Source organism: Rhamphochromis longiceps, linkage group LG12 (assembly GCF_057381845.1).
Source record: "Rhamphochromis longiceps isolate RC_006_pf linkage group LG12, R_longiceps_female_GT1.1, whole genome shotgun sequence".
NCBI classification, from domain to species: Eukaryota; Metazoa; Chordata; class Actinopteri; order Cichliformes; family Cichlidae; genus Rhamphochromis; species Rhamphochromis longiceps.
The window spans coordinates 40,216,571-40,234,006 of NC_140568.1; the positions used below are offsets into that span (position 1 = coordinate 40,216,571).

At 40.9% G+C, this 17,436-nt stretch overlaps 1 protein-coding gene across 2 annotated transcripts in view; it reads right to left on the reverse strand.

Annotated features, from left to right (window-relative positions):
- cnnm4b (cyclin and CBS domain divalent metal cation transport mediator 4b) overlaps nucleotides 1–16,557 on the reverse strand; it is a 49,244-nt gene extending 32,687 nt beyond the window's left edge. The window contains exon 1 of one of the 2 annotated variants that reach the window (XM_085426336.1): nucleotides 15,032–16,557. In XM_085426336.1, the coding sequence (XP_085282462.1) occupies nucleotides 15,032–16,433 (1,402 nt within the window). In that variant the 5' untranslated portion in view covers nucleotides 16,434–16,557. The remainder of the gene's footprint in view (nucleotides 1–15,031) is intronic. The other variant, XM_085426335.1, reaches the window with a different exon arrangement.
- Between the last annotated feature and the right edge of the window lie 879 nt (nucleotides 16,558–17,436).

Genomic DNA, 17,436 nt, shown 5'->3' on the forward strand with positions numbered 1-17,436 from the left:
AAGGAGGTTCATCCGAACACTGGCTGCTTAATGCATTCATTATCTGAGCTGTGTGAGCTGAGGCTACGGTTAAAAAAATAAACACACGTAGCTACTATCCGTACCATCTGTCTGCCCAGCTGATCTTCTTTTGAGATCTGTCACAAAAAAAAAAAAAAAAAAAAAAAAAAGAGGATAACAGAGCAGCATTCTCACCTCAGGCTCCCACAAAAACACTCAGATCTCACTTATCAAATGGTGAATCAGAAATGGCAGCAGAGTGTTTCTAATAAAAATCCATCCCTCTGTCATTGTTTTACACAGAGACACTGTTACATTGAAGTGATAGTTGACACCTTAGGAGCTCCTTGACTTTGACAACTTAAAAACTTTAGACTTTGACTCCCCCCCCCCAAAAAATGACTTAAATTATTTTATTTAGTAAAAGTGAAAATACAGCCAGAAATTTCTTCCTGTTAAAAGGGAGTTTTTCCTTCCAACTGTTGTCAAGCGATGCTCTTAATCTGATTGTTATAGTCTTTCCTGTATTATTTTAGGGTTATATTGCACCTTACAATATGAACTGCCGTGAAGCAATTGTTGTTGTGATTTGGTACTATACAAATTAAATTAAACTAAATTAAAATTGAATTGAATAAATAATACAACAACCATGGGAAAAACTGAGGTTAACTGAGTTTCTCATAGTCTTGGACATGTGAAAATGGGGTGGCAGAGAACAAACTCTGAATTCAGTGATTTACAAGTGACTAAACAGATTTAGCACTCAGCTATTACAGGTAACAAGGTAATTTCTTATGCAATATCGATAAAAAAGTGTCAGTACCGTTCAAATCTATGCAATATTTATTGGACAACTGTACAAATATATCAGCTACCAGCCCAGGTTGGTTTTTCTGGACGTTTTGTCTTTAACTTTGCTAATTTAGTGATTTACCCTACCCTGAGAAATCACAATGGTTAGCTTATAAAATGCAGTTAAGTAAATGTCTAGCCAGTGCTGTGTTGTGGAGACCTTGTTTGTGTGGTTAAAGTTAAGTGCTGGTAAGTGAATGTCACCCACCAAATGGCCTGTTCAAAGAAAATAATCCAATAGACAAGACAGTGAATTCTTTCTCACAAAGAACAAGTGTGTCTGCAGCTTTTATTTTCAGCTTGTCCAGTGGCTTTGAAAATGCCATTTACTTGCAGCACTAAACGGATGAACCTCGTTATTAAAAAAAAAGAGAAAACAATAAAATAAAAAAAACGGCTAGAACATAATATGTCCTCAGTCATTTGAATAGGACGACTGCAGGCTACAAAGCAGGAGACTGTTTTGATAAATCTGTACCCTCCAAAAAACCCACCACAGCCAGATGGTGTAAATTCTCTTTGAGCCTGAGAAAAAACATTAATCACAGACATTCTCTAGAACTGCAGATAAAGTAAGCAAAGCATGCGAAAGCACAGGAGGAGAGCTTGCTAAAACAGGAACTGAGAAACAATCTGACCTTTACCATAAGAACTGAGCTCTGCTCAACTATTAACTGCAGCTTCTCCCTTTTTTGTGGAGCACTTCCACAGCATTTAGTACCAAAGTGTTTAATGCAGCTGCTCTATTTTCATACGACATCTGAAAATTAGTTTGCTCTTATCAGTTTGATAGATCACTAATTAAACTGAATGTATCAATGGCGTTCACACACACACACACAGTCCCAGCAGGTCAGATGACAGTGGTGTTCGTTTCTCTGCCCTCAAGCTTCTATGTCACCAGCCTGTGAACCAGGCCTGCTTGTTGACATGAAATATTGGTGACAAAAAGATGAGGGGGAGAGCAATGAGAAAGGAATGCCACACTTATTCTACCCACACACAAAACACACCCCACCACATATCAGCAGGACCACAGCCAACAACTTCAAAACATATCCACTGTGAGAGGCTGAAACAAACCCGGACGGCAGCAGACGCATGTACGCACATTCACACATGCATACACTTGCTCGTTATGTGGGACAGGTCAAACTCTTCAAACCCGTTTTTCCAGTTAAAACTGGAACCCCGTGCAGATAGAGCTACTGTGATCTTAGGGAACAGCAGGGCTGGAAAGTAATGGCTGCTGAGCATAGCGGATTCTTTTATAAACAAAACCCTCGACAGAGAGACAGAATCTACTTTATTCACCCTCCTGAGCATTTCTACTTTAAGCAGCAAAATTACAATGAAATGCAGTGAATATTAAGAGTGCTTCGCACAGTAAAACAATTTAATCTGGTAATAAACACAAATGGCTTTTAAGTACTGTAGTGTAGAAGATTATTTAAAAATATGACCAAGTGTTGAGACAAATTACTTATGAAAAATAAAAAGTAGAATGACATGTTAACTGCTTTCAGACACGATACATGTATCGCCTCTCATCACTGGGCTCACCGCACTATAATTCTCCTGCTCATTATCTTAATTAATACGTTTTAATAGCTTTACTCCATGTCTTTCCCCACCTCTCTTTCCCAGTTTCCCTGTCCACTCTCCACCATCCTGCCTTGAACGAGAGATCTATTAAGCTCACTTCAAGCTTTTATTCATAGACTCTACTTGAGTAGTTTTTGCATGGCTCACAGTTCAAAATATAACCCCTATTTATCTCAAACATGAACTTGATGGTACCCTCACTTCATTCATTGTCTGAATGAAATCATTCTCCTGCCTCCCACCCTCCCTTTCAGCCAACTTTGTTCCAATTGGCAGAGCTGAAGGTGTGTTATGCATTAACCCCTTTCTCCAACATCAAACATCTGTGAACATCTGTCTGAAACCAAAAATTAGAGCAGAATAGGGATTATATGAAGATATGTTGAGCTCATCATTTGAATGTTTGGCTGTGCTTAGCATGAGAATCCACCTCGCACATATAGTATATATTTTGTCCCCCCTGCCTGCTGTCGGCTGGATGCCCTGGATGTTCCTGTTGACTACGGAGGATTCATTCTTAAGTTGTCTAAGCTCAAGTTATGCGAATCCTGATCCACACGAGTTCCCAAACCTCACGAAACAACATGTTTACACCTTGCTTGGCACAAGCCTTTGAAAATAATAATTTTCAGAGTGCAAAGGTGACATTTTAGCATCCAGTCTGAAAGCCCCTTCAGGGACGTGATACGTGGGCGTAATGACAGTGGGCACAAAGTAGGTGTCTGTGACTGAAACAGCTTCTTTTGGTGTTCACAGAGTGATGTAATGGGTGAGAATGTCCAAAACTGATTAGAGATTTGGACAGCATCTTCTCAGCAACCAGCTTGAGCGGGACTAGACCAGGGGCTGGCAACTCCAGGCCTCAAGGACCGGTGTCCTGCGGGTTTTATGTCCAACCCTGGGTCAACACACCTGAATCAAATGATTAGTTCATTACCAGGCCTCTGGAGAACTTCAAGACATGTTGAGGAGCTAATTTAGCCATTTAAACCAGCTGTGTTGGGTCAAGGACACATCTAAAACCTGCAGGACACCGGCCCTCGAGGCCAAACTGCACATGAACTTATAACATGCCAAAAAACTCCCAAATACAAACAAGCCGGTGTAATCCAAAACCAAAACCTTCACTCTTCTCATCCAAAACATGTCAGGAATGACAATGTGTTTATTTTACATGCTATATCACTTACGGGTAATTTGAACTGACAGACAAAGCAATCATGTGTGGCTATGTTTGAGACACAATACAATTCTGCTGAGTTGCTCTTTCTTCGTGCTGACTGATATCATTTTGGCAGTAAGCCGGGAAGTGTTGATGTGACACACTTACACGCGCACGTGCACAAAACATATACACCAACTTGGAGTCGCACTGTCAGCACCTCAAGCCACAGCCACAGGGACAAGACAGGAAGAGAGAAAGACGGGGATGGCTGATAAGAACAGAGAAACTCTGTTGATTGCATAAGTGCTGATTAGACAAAACAAAGGTTCTCCACAAGTTCCCTGCCACTTCTGTCTCCCGCTGCAAATAGTGACAATTTTAATGCAGTACATTGATAACGCTTATCGTGTTGTAGTAAGTTTGTTATGACTGCTGCTCCCAAGTACAAGAAGGAACTCTCCATGTCAATTTTAAGCCAGCACAGACAAGGATTTGTTCAAAAGTGTTCATGACGTTTTGACCTTATAGATGTGTAAGAACTTGGTCTCTTTCATAATGGGAACACTGCTCTATGAGAGAAATATGCTTAGCATCATAGCCTAAAAATAGAAAATGTAATGTAAGGACGGGTTTTGAATTCATCTTCCACTGAACCCATTTAACAGATCAAATATTTTCACGTCTGGATGGCTGACTGTCTTTTCGATTAAGCAACCTTTTATGGAGAGAGCCATAAAATGGCTGTAGACCCATCATTCACGTGGGTTTAATCCCCCATAAATGATATTCAGTCACTGTAGACACTAAAGTCAGCTGACAAGCGTGTGAGCGAGTCAAATTCGATGCGTCGCTGTGTGTGCTTGTGTGCATTTACGCTCTGTGACTCAGCAGAACACCTGAGGGTCTGTCTCTTAAAAATAGAAAGCCAAATATTTGTTAACAGATGAATACAGGCACAACTACCTGTTAAAAAAAATGACAGGACTGGAGACTGCAGTTGAGCGCCAGCTGGGTAGTTAGTTGGTAGGTAAATATTTTGTCCAAAAACTCTAACATGGCCAAATATACAGACTTCAGAAGCTAAAGATGGTTTTGTAAACCTCAGCATTACAGTGTGAACTTGTTTGGCTTCGACACCAGTAATCCTCCATTACTGCCATGTTAAAAAGACACAAAATCCTGGATAAATAACAATATTTATCTTACCAAAGGAACCCATTTAGCGGGCAACCGCAAGAAACCACCACCTTGCACATACCCATTTGCAAACTGCAATCAGGTCTGTGTGTGTACATGGACAAGTGCCAAGCATGCACACTTACCAAAAAATAAATAAATAAAAAATGGTGAGCTCTGGCTAGCAGAAAAAGAAAAGGTGCTCTTTTTTCTTACAAAAGACAGAACAGTATGTGCAGCCACCAAATAATAACAGGACCTTTACAGATTTATAGGGGAAATTCAAAATACACGGTACAGTTCAAAATAATTCTTTATTTAAGGGGACTTCATTTTTTATTTTCAATGGATTTGGGGTAACTGGTCTGTTCGCTCACTACCTAAAACGAGCCCTGTCAGAGAACCATTAAAAAGGCCTAGAGACCAGTAAATGAAACACTGGTTTCTATGGAAAAAAAAAAAAGTATTTGCTGAGAAGTTTGCGAGTTGTTACTGGAGGTCGCAGCTGTCGCTAGTGGAAATCAGGTGCAAAGAGGCAAACAGTGCCGCAGCTCATCTCCGTTTAAGGCCACCCCTTCCTTTAGGCCGGCTTTTTTCTGATCACTTGCATGATTCAAAGATAAGATTTGAACAGGAAGATTGTGGTTTGTCTGAGACTGACATTTGCGGCATATCCTTTTCTCTGTGACATCATACAGAGACAGGAGTACGGGAAAAACTAGCTTGAAATCTAAAACAGTGATTAGAGTAGTCTGAAGCCTGAGCTTTTGGCTCATTAGGATTGCTGACACAAACACTGACCCGATCATTTGAAACCTTGACCACGTTTAATGTGAGCATCCACCGCTGTGGAAAAAAACAACAACAACAACAACAAAGAAACATCAGGGAAAGACTAGTACTCTGCAAAAAATACAGCGAGTGGACTGCTAATGGGTTAAAGTCATTTTCTCTGATGAAGCCCCTTTCCAATTGTTTGGGGTAAGTGCATAAAGGACTGTCCGGAGAAGAAAAGGTGAGTGCTGCCATCAGTCCTGTCTCATGCAAATAGTAAAGCATCCCATTTGTAGGGCTGCTTCTAATCAAACAGAGTGGGCTCACTCACAATTTTACCAACGAACACAGCCATGAATACAGAATGCTACCAAAACATCCTCCGACAGCAACTTCTTCAAACCATCCAAGAACAGTTTGGTGAAGAACAATGCCTTTTCCAGTACCGTGCCATAAGGCTAAAGTGATAACCAAGTGGCTTGGGGAACAAAACATTGATATTTCAGGTCCATGGCTAGGAAACTCCACAGACCTTAATCCAATTGAGAACTTGTGGTCAATGCTCAAGAGGCAAGTGGACAAACAAAAACCCAATAATTCTGTCAAACTCCAACCATTGATTATTAAAAAAAGAATGGGTTGCCATTAGTCAGGATTTGGTCCAGAAGTTGACTGACAGCATGCCATTGCGATTTGAAGAGGTCTTGAAAAAGAAGGAGCAACACTGCAAATATTGACTCTTTGCATAGACGTGATGTAATTGTCAATAAAAGCCTTTAGGACTTATAAAGTGCGTGTAATTAACCATGATACATCACAGAAACAACCAACATAAAGATCTAAAAACACTGAAGCAGCAAACTCATTTTTCAAAACTTTTGGCTGTGACTGTAAAATATGTAGGTGTCTTAAAGGGGAGGCGACCGTGGTTCAGGTGGTTGGGAAGCTCATCTGTAACCGGAAGGTTGCCAGTTCGATCCCCCAGCTCTCTCTGTCCTGGTCGTTGAGTTCTTGGGCAAGACACTTTACCCTACCGCCTACTGGTGTTGGCCAGAGGGGTCGATGGCGCGATATGGCAGCCTCGCTTCTGTCAGTCTGCCCCAGGGCAGCTGTGGCTACAACTGTAGTTTGCCTGGATCAGTGTGTGAATGTGAGAGTGAATGAATCGTGGAATTGTAAAGAGCTTTGGGTGCCTAGAAAAGCGCTATATAAATGCATTCCATTAAAGTGGACTATTCACATATTTATAGACGTGACATTTAGCAATAAAAGAAAAATATGAATATAATGTAAGATTAAAGTTTGTTTTGTTATGTTATAAAAAGAGTGGGAGAAGACAATAATATTTTTACAACACATAAAGCAAAACGAATGCAAGGGCAGTAAGTAGGTCCAACTTCAAAGTGATTCATAAACAGCATTTAATTAAAAACCAATTTTTTTTGTGTGAATGTCTGTACAAGGTTCAGTTATCTGTACAATTCCAGCTTTTAGTTGTAACTAACAGTCATTGCACAACCTGGCAACCGCTTTCTACAAAACTGCACATTTTTCTAGAACCATAACACTATTTGTATTCCAGTAAACCCAATCTCTACCAGGAGTTACAGGAACTCTTCCTCTCTAGAAAGTCAAAACAAAAAAAACAAGGACAGATGGGAAGAGGCAAAAACTAGGAAACTGGAAAGAACTGGAGGCAGTGATGGGGGGGGGGGGGGGGGGGGGGGCACAGAGCGAGAAAGCGGGAGACGAGAGACACACCCACCATAAAAACAGGAGTGGGGACATAGGTTTGTTCTGACAGCCCTATCATGTTGAGATTGGGTAATCTTTTACTCAACATCATAAAACATTCCTTAGAGGCTCAAATAGAAGCTGTAAATACTGCAGGTTCCCGGGCTCATGTTCACAGCTATTTCAGACTTTCTCTAATCCACACAGCATCAAAAGCATACGTACAGGCTCGATTACATACATGCACTCACTTAAATCCTTTTTAAATGGTGCTGAAGGTTCTACAAGGTCTTTTAACTATACAAGGCCAAGACCTATTTACTTTTCATTAGTGATCATGATTGATTACAACTAATAGTTTCTCTTTGCCATCTTAAGAAGGATTTGTTGAACACCCCGTGATGTGTGTATGTCTTTGATCACAACTGTATATCCATGTCTGTGCAAATGTGCAGGGAGTATCACAAGCACCAGCACGAGTGTATCTGTGCTTGCTTCACAGGCACAGAAGTTAAGAGGCTGATGTGTCAGGGCACGTCAAAGCCAACAGTTAAGTTTAGATTAAACAAAAAAGAAAACAAATATCCTCCTCGCCCCTCTGCGAGGGACCACGAGGGTCAGCGTGGACTCAGCGTGCAGTTCTTAATTTCACGCTGAGCTGTCTGCAAAGCAAACAAACCGCCTGCTAGAAAAGTGAACCTGACATTCATGTTGTTTACTGCATTCATGTGAGAATGTAATGCAGTGTAATAAGAGTCCTTGGCCCTGTTCTTTTTATCGGCAGCACTTTGTTTCTTTTTCATGGCTTTGACCCAAACGCAGTGGTCCCAGGAGCTGCTCGTGCTGTCAGGTGGTTGAAACTATGTGCACATATGGAACATCATCAGTGCCTTTCATATTAAATCCAATGTTTTTATACAGTGGATGTTAGAAACGCATACAGACATCTGTGGCTTTTAACTACATCCTTATTTGCCAATAGTTTTCTTACTTAATTATTTCTTAATTTTTTTAGTTACCCGAGTAATTCACGGATTTTAAAAAAAAAGTAAACAAACAGTGCAAACCCACCATCACAAACTTCTGAAGTTTCGATTTTCTTGTTATGTCCAAATGAGGTGGAGAAAGCTGTCAGCTGTTCTAAAAGTACTCACCTCACAGGGTTTGAATTTCAAGCTAATCTTATGAATTTATTTTAGAAATCCTTCATTTACACCAAACTCTAACCACTACATGGCCCATAAAATCTCATTTTTAATCTGTTTTGGAAATATACCCACAGCCTAACAGACAAACGGTCATTAAACCAGAGCACACAATAACAGGGTGGGTGGGAGGGGCAGATAAGTGCCCGAACGCCGATAAACTGCAGACAATGTGGACGGCCTTGACAACCACCAACAAAAGCACCAGAGACTCAAGATCATACCCATCGTTAAAAATACTATAGGTTTATACACAAGTCAGAAAACATCAAAGAATTACAAATACAGTAAAGAGAACATAGGACGGACATACAGGTTCCCTTTACTCTGCATTCGTGTGTCCAGCCACACCCATCTTCAAACTCAAACCTTTATCTGGCTTTGAATTATTGTACACACCTGAGACCAGAGGCATTTCACACAAGAACCCTGGACAACATCTGGAAAAACAGGTCTGTGCTTTTGTAGGAGGCTAACTTGAGTTATATTGCACAGTTACACACTACTAGACACTATTGCACTGACAAAAATCTGTCTCCAGACATGCAAACAAAACAAGAAAAAACCCCACAAAGTAATGCTATTGTGGTTACTGGGTGGAGATTTTGCATCACTGAGCTTGTGGTTAGATGGCAACAATCTATATGTCATAAATTACACACAATCAATCTTCCACAGTGCCGTTACTTCACTGGATGGTTATAAAGATCATTTTGCTTAATTCAAGTATCAAAATATAATGATTTTACTAGTAAACTCACTTCATACTTAAAATGACAACTTCGTGCATGATGATATTGCTTGTGGCGATCCTTCATTGTGACAAGATTAGTATTCCTAATAAAGATTTTCTAAAGCATTTGTCACTTAATCCTAATGGCATTTTCAAAAGACAACTCCTCAGGGGCAAAATGCAAGCCAATAAAATACACGAATTACAACATGTGAGAGTCTGTTGACAGAGTGCACGTGGATCTCCAGGAAATTCGCGGTTCACTTGTGTTTGTGTGCTTTCTAAATTTTGCCTGATGTCCAGTGTGCACTAAGCCAATTACACAAGAGCCACAAGCAAGGCCATTTTACCATCACCTTTTCATTAAATTATAGAGGAACGAGTAATAGAAGTATGGCCTTTAACCATGTTCCATAAACTTATATGAGAGGTTTTAATTTACCAGTGAGTGTTCGGACTTATGTCTGTAGTAGTTAATTATCACAGAAGCAACTAGTTTCTTCTATAGGACGGCTGGGCTATGTAAAATAAGTGAGTGCAATCCTTGTCTCCTGAGATACCAGGATCTCCAGATATCCAGAAGCTCAGAGGAGAGCTACCTTTCCTTTGTGTCAAAGGCAGCCTGCTGAGGTGGCTGGAGCATCTAATCAGAATGTCTTATGGGCACCTTCCACTGTGGAGATTTTCCAGGCACACAGCTGACAGGAGACCTCAGTGTAGATCTAGAACTCACTAGAGAGATTATTAATCTCATCCGACCTGCGAGTACCTCAGAAATCTCCCACGGGAAACTGGAAAATGCTACTAGGGAAACAAATGTCTGCTTAACCTGCTGCCATCGCAACGTGGATAAGCGGAAGAAAATGTTGGGATGAGGATGAATATCATGTATAAATAAAAGTTTCCTTTGATGTAGGGCTGAACGATATATCGCATTTGCGATAATATCGCGACATGATCAAGTGCAATTTTCTAACCGCAAAGGCTGCGATTATACTGCGATTATATTATACAATTCATGGGCTGCATCCTCCTGAGGCCGCATTTGTAGACCGATTACGTCACAGCGACGCGCCGAAGGCTGTCCAAATTACTACCATATCCCAGAATTCATAGCGCGGCCCAGCCAAACTCCAGTTTCCAGCAATGGCGGCCGCTACTAAGTTTTAAAATTACTCATACTAATCTTTCTGGGTCACAAAATAAACTTTTAACATATTTTCAGGCGAGAAAGTAGTTGTGTAAACATCAAATATCTGCTCGGTTTATCAAGATATCCCATATTTGCAAAAGTGCTTCGACGTTTTCAGAGGCGTCTGCTACCCACCAGCTCGACAGCTAGCCGGGAGCTCGAGGGTTACTGATGCGGCCGAGAACGGCACAACTCCCGGCACATCATTTTCAGATCACCGCGGAGTTTCGCTGCTCGGGTTAAACGTGATATATAAGTCACTTAGACAACCTAAAAATGTTATTGTTGGGCTTTTTTCAGTGTTTTGTTTGTTCGTGAGTAAATCGGTTTGGCTGAGATTAAAGTTATTAGATTAGATAAAATAAAACTTTATTAATCCCCCGGGTGGGTTCCTCCTTGGTTTTCACACAGCTGACTAAACGTCAAACAGAAAACTTATTAAACAGAAGTATGAGACAGTCGAGAATTTACACCAGTGTCTGGTTATATTTTAGATAGCAAGAAGCAGACGGCCGAGTTTATTAAACTCCACCGAGACAGCGGTGACGCTAATCAGAACTAGCCTTCTGATTAGCTAATCAGAAGGCTAGACCGTCCAATTTCACGCCTTTAAACTTTAAAGGCGTGTTTGTGTGTGTGTTTATACAATTGCTATTATGTTTGCACTTTATGTGTAATGTTACTGACTGCAGAGATCAGTAAGATGTGTGTATTTTTTATTTATTAGTTTTATTTATTTAATATTATTTTTTAATTGAATGACTGTCTAGTAGTTCACAGATGTCGAAAAACTGAGTGTGGTAAAGCCACTGATTTATTTTATTTATATTTCTGCAATCTGCACATTGTACTGACTTTCATTTTAATGTTTACACCAGGGTTCCTTGTCAGCACTTTATGCTCAGATGTTTGTAAGCTAAAAATAAACTATTGTGTATGTTCAAATATACTGTTGTGATTGAAGAAGTTAAATAAAAATGTCAGTCATCAATTCATGCATCACCTCATGTCATCATAACAGAGGTCTGTCTTCCAGGAAAGAACAGTTTAAAATTAATGTAATATAGTATTGGCCATACTATATGATGTATTGCTTGTCTTTGTTTAATAATACAGAAGACAAATACCTTAAAAAAATAATCGCATATCGCATCGCAATCGCAATATTGGGGCAAAAAATCGCAATTAGATTATTTTCCATAATCGTTCAGCCCTACTTTGATGTCTGCTGTTGCCATTTCCAGTATGTCATTAAAATTTGATCTCATCTAATAAGGTCACTTCATAGTCCATCTGAAATGTCACGTCATGTTGACAGAAAAGGCTAGTGGGAATAACACACACACTCATTTCCTGTGTGTGTGTGTGTGAGTGTGTAACAGACACTGGTATCTATTCAAAACAGTCTTGACTATGACTTAATAGCCACTCTAAAATCAAAATGTAAATTCAGTGGTTTTGATTACGTGGAGCAAAACCCTGTGAAAAATCTGTGTGTGCGCTTCGAAGCTGCAGGATGCCATCGCTGTGGTAACTGATGCCGAGCTGCAGTGAGAGGAACTCGAGTTGCAGGCAGGGAGCCGGGTCACAGGAGAAGCAGGGGGTGCACAGGAAATTAAGCCTGCACATACTATAACCACGTTAAAGCCGTCCACCACAGCCTGAACATAGGCTCCTCAGTCACAGCGTGAAGGCTGACATGGTAAAGGTAATACTCTGAGGTATGTTCAGACTCTGCAGTGTTTTTGCAGTATTTGCAAGAATGTCAACATAGCAAATATTAAATCATCCCTTACTGTTAAAAACAGTTTTAAAGAACGTTTGAGGGTTGTTGTTTTTTTTATAACTGTCCAGCTTTCATACCAATAGTCATATAAAAACAAACAGATATGTGTTAGCGGAAATAGATAACATCAACTCGCATAACAGCAGCTCTCAGACCACAGATTATCATCTCCTGTAAATAACATTACTTGTGCTGCCTGTCTTGAATTAGCTGAAACCATAACAGAACAGCTAGGTATGCATTTCAGCTGTTTCCGTGAATCCCACTGTGAACCCCCACTCCAACTGACCCAAAGTACAGATTCAGAAATGATATGGTTCTTCGTGACTACAGACAAATTTCACTAGGTTTTATGGAACAAATCGCTCACCACATCAAGGTGGACCGCAGCCCTGAAAGTTTCTCTGCATTTCCCAGAAAAGCAGATGTGAGAACCGAATGTTCAGCTTAGTCAGAGCAGACATTATACGGCCAGCTTCTGATATAAGAACAAAGAGGATGATGGGCATCAAGTGCCCTGCCACCTAGATGCTCTTTCTAGGAGACATTCTAGCATAAACCAAACAGTAGTGAGAATGCACCTGAAGGTTTTGTGTTACGTGTGGGGAAAGAGCAGCTTCAAAGAATGTCTAACCCAGATTTTCTCTACACTGGCTGAAGTTTGTGTGAAAAAAGCCTCTTTCCCAACAACCTACATGCAAATCCTGGCCCCTCCACATTGCATGACTAGGATGTCATCAAGGAGAAATGCAGTGACTAGCACTGAGTCTTACTCACAGCAGGCTAATCTACATAAAAGGCATGACATTTGAAAGTACTTGGTTTAACTTTCTGCTGAGAGTCTTTCAAATTATGTCCTTAATTAAATTACACTGACTATAACGTTTGCTTGGCAGAGCAATACTTATTTGACTTGACATTTTAATGTGGTTAAAAAAAAAAAAAAACAATACTCCAGTTAATTTATAAGTGTTTCTAATTGTGTTAAAAAGATGATTAACCTTAAGGTCAGACTGCTGTGTTTCTTTTGTTCCAGCATTCAACTCTGCACAGGTTTAGTCAAGTTCCCCCAAAAATCCGCAACAGTTATTTCAGGGCACTTTTTAGGATTAGGTGAAGATCATAGAAGGTTATAGACGGAAGCCCCAGCAATCCGTCCACCTCACATGAGCAAGCACTTAGCAAGAGCAGGGAGAAAAAATGAAACCTAACAGGAAGGTGGCCATCTGCTGAAACTAGCGGGGGCGAGAGAAAAAGATGCACAAATTTATTGCCCTTGCTAAATCTCATCAGCTTGTCAGCATATAAGACGACTTGTACAGATGTCATAAACAGATGTTTATCTGTTGTGTTACATCAGTTCTGCTCTGGCTCAAATTTTTAATCACAAGATGGCTTGATAAAGAGAAGAGATCAAAGTCTTTGAAATCTATTTTAATGTATGGTTATTTTTTCTGTCACAATAGAGGGAGAAATAAAGAAGAGCAAAAATAATAAGTACCGGTACTGGAATCAACTATGACTCATAACAGCAACGAGAGGCCCGAACATTTTCTCCACTGTAACCTTCAAACTGAAGACTTTAAACACACAAACTTCTCATATTGCCAAAATTACTTAAAGAAAATCTCTCTGTCAAGATTTCAACACTGTAAGCACCTAGATTTACAGTGTGTGTGTTTTTGTATGCACTGCAGTTTATTACCATAGCCTCCCACCTTGCCAGCCGAGCTCATTTCGATGAGCTGCAGATACATCTTGGCCAAATATCACACTATGCACCACTACAGCAACTCAAAACTCAATTTCCAACACTTGATTAGAGCTAAATGAATTGTTACAGTGAAAGAGACAACATGCCGACAAAGTCCAATGACAGGATATTAATGATACTACAAGATTTAGACACAGTAAGCCAGTGTGTATGTGTGTGTGTCTGTGTCTTTGACCTTCAGATGAGAAGCCTGAGGAAGGAAAAATATACTGCAGCGGGAGATAGCGTCAGTGTTTGTAAATCGTCCTGAGAGCGAGTGTGAACACGTGAGCCTGTGTGTGTGTGTGTGTGTGTGTGTGTGTGTGTGTGTGTGTGTGTGAGGCAAAAGAGAGAAGTAAAACTGGGAAGTGTTATGGTATCTCAAAACACAAACCTGCCTAGCTTTCAACAGAGAACTTTCTGTCTGTCAAGTGATCAATAGAACTACAACTACTTCGAGAAATAAACCTACTTATGGAACCTCACAACAACCTTCTGTTAGACAGATATAGCAAATGATTAAGACGACACTTTGATAAACTTGAACGAATACGTTTTTCAAGAAAAAGGGCATCTACCACTGAGAGACCATCTCTAGACAAAATACTTGACCCACATGCAGGAGTTGTGGTGCAGGTAGGATACATCTCAGGAATTAAACTTTCATTTACTCTTAAATTAAGCGATTTGATAAAGGGAAAGGTTTAAATAACCAGTGTCAAACTTCTACTGAAAAGAGTTGAAAAAACGACCAGTCATATTTTTGAGAGCAAACTTAACCCCTGACTCTGTGGGTACAGATTCCCCTGACTTAAGCTTGAAGATGCCAAAACACCAGCTTGACTACTGCATTTTTCAGCATGTGGCTTTCAGAGGTCTTATAAGCGAAAACATTGCTGGAGCTCTGATTACTTCATCGTCTCCTCCATGCACCTAAGAAGTGGATGAAGCTGTACCAGAAACATTTGCTGGCACCGTACACTGCTGAACCAAATCACAGGTTTCATTCCTGCGTTATCACACCATATCACCAGCACCAAGATTTCCACAAACCTTTTTTGAACTCCTCCAGCATGGCGTCCAGCTTGGTGTCGTGGAAGACGAAGTGGACCGGATGGTTGTAGAATTTGGTGATGGTCTTCAAGGTGGTGCAGTCGTCTGGGTCCACGAAGGCCAGATCCTTGACGAAGAGGATGTCCACGATGTTGGAGCGCTCGTCTTCGTACACGGGTATCCTGGTGTAGCCGCTCTCCATGATCTCGGACATGGTGTTGAAGTCCAACACGGCGTCGCTGTGGATCATGAAGCAGTTGTTGATTGGCGTCATGACATCCTCCACTGTTTTAGTCCGGAGCTCCAGCGCTCCTTGGATCATGTTCAGCTCCTCTTTCACCAGGTCATTGTAGGGCTCGGTGACTTTTAACATCTCCACTAGCTTCTCTCTGTTGTACACGGTGCCGATCTCCTGGCCCAGCACGCAGTCGAGGAGTTTGCTAATGGGCCAGGACAGAGGGAAAGTCAACAGCATGAACAGCTTGGTGAGGACGATGGTGTTCGCCCCGACTGCTAATCCGTGTCGGGAGCAAAGAGCCTGGGGGACAATCTCGCCAAATATTACGATGCCGACAGTGGAGGCGACGACTGCTCCGACCCCGGACTTGGTGAGGTCGTCCAGGAGGATGGTGAGCGTAGTGTTGACCAGGACATTACCGAGCAGCAGTGAGCACAACAGGTAGTTGCCCTTCCTACGAATGGGCTCGATCTTCCGCGCGTACTTCTTCTCCTTCTCTGTGCCGCAGTTCTGCACGATGCGCAATTCCATCGGATCCAGCGCCATCAGTCCCAGGTTGAGCCCGCTGAACATACCGGACAGCACCAGCAGGAAGCAGATGAGGATAATCTGCAGCCAGATGGGCAGGAGGGACTTCTTCGCTTCCACCACGCGCAGCCTGCCGTCTTCTTCGTCCATCAGGTACCACTTCTGATCCCGGGCGTCCAGGACGCACAAGCCGAACACTTTCACCATCTCATTCTTACGGAGCTGCTTGATGCTGAGGGAGACTGTCCCTGAGGTGTTTTCGTCGTTTACCTTCATGGGTCCCCTAACATCAATATCATTCTGATCTTTGGGACAAGTCCTGTTTAACCATTTATCTGAGAAATCATCATCTTCTTTATTACTGACGAACAGTTTACCGAACCCGATGATATCCGAGCTGTTGGGGAACAAGTGGAGCCCGTAGACCCTTAAGGAGATGTCGCTCCCCTCGGTCACCTGAATATCTCCCCTTTCGGTGGTCTCGGCTGGCTTGTCGCTCTTCTCTAGCCTCATGCCGAGTATCCGCGTGGTTTCCCTCGAGTCTGAAACCGAAGCTTCAACCAGCCTCGTCGCAAAAACGTATGAAAACACGAATAAAGTTAACGTAAATCCCCAGCCACTCGAATCCATCGCCATGTTTGTTTCGCTCTCTGCCAACAGGCGAACTGACGTCACCTACTCGTTTCCACAAGCCCGCCTCCAAATTTACATATAAATATCACCCAATCGGAAGCGTTTACGTCACTAAAACTTGGGCCGAGCCCCAACAGTTTCATTTTTTTAAGGTCGACTGACGAAATTTCTTTTAAAGGTGGACCGTGTGGGAGCAGACGAAAATCAACGCATGAATGATAAACATTCACGATAAACAAATTTTAAATACACAAGTCATCCAATAATCACCTTTTATGATATTTTCCCACAACGATTACATATATATATATATATATATATATATATATATATATATATATATATATATATATATATATATATATATAAAACTTAATTATTGTGAAAAAAGATAAACAGTGTTACAAAGTAATTAACGTGGTCTTTAACTTCATTTTTATTGAAGAAAATACCAGTTAAGTTGTATATTTAGCTACTCTATGGCACAGAAAAACCCAAACTGAGTCATAAAAGTATCAACTGTCTTAATTGTGTTTACCCGTATGACACGTCGAATTAAAATACAAATGCTGAAGCAGTATCAAAATAAGTAGAATACAGAGAAATGTGTTTAAAGTCAATGATTTAGTCTACAGAACCTTTGTAATCGCAGTATGCACAATGTGACAGTTAATGAAATCAGTTTAACGAGATTAGAAGGGGTAAGTAGTGTCACTGATTTGAAATACAATGCATGTTAATGTTTTCTACTGTCTCTAGTAATGCTATTAACACTCCTCTGTGTGCTGTGAGCTGTGCAAACTGAATATTTGAGGCAAGAAGAAAAACCTTGGGTCACAAGTGAATAGAATGCCAAACTAGACACACTCACCGGTGGATAAGATACAACACCAAAGACAATGAAAGGATTAATCTCTGAAACACACATGCCTCTTAGCATTTTGAGAAAATAAATAAAACGTTTTAAAATTTAGTTTTTACACGGTTTTTTTTTTTAACGAAAAGA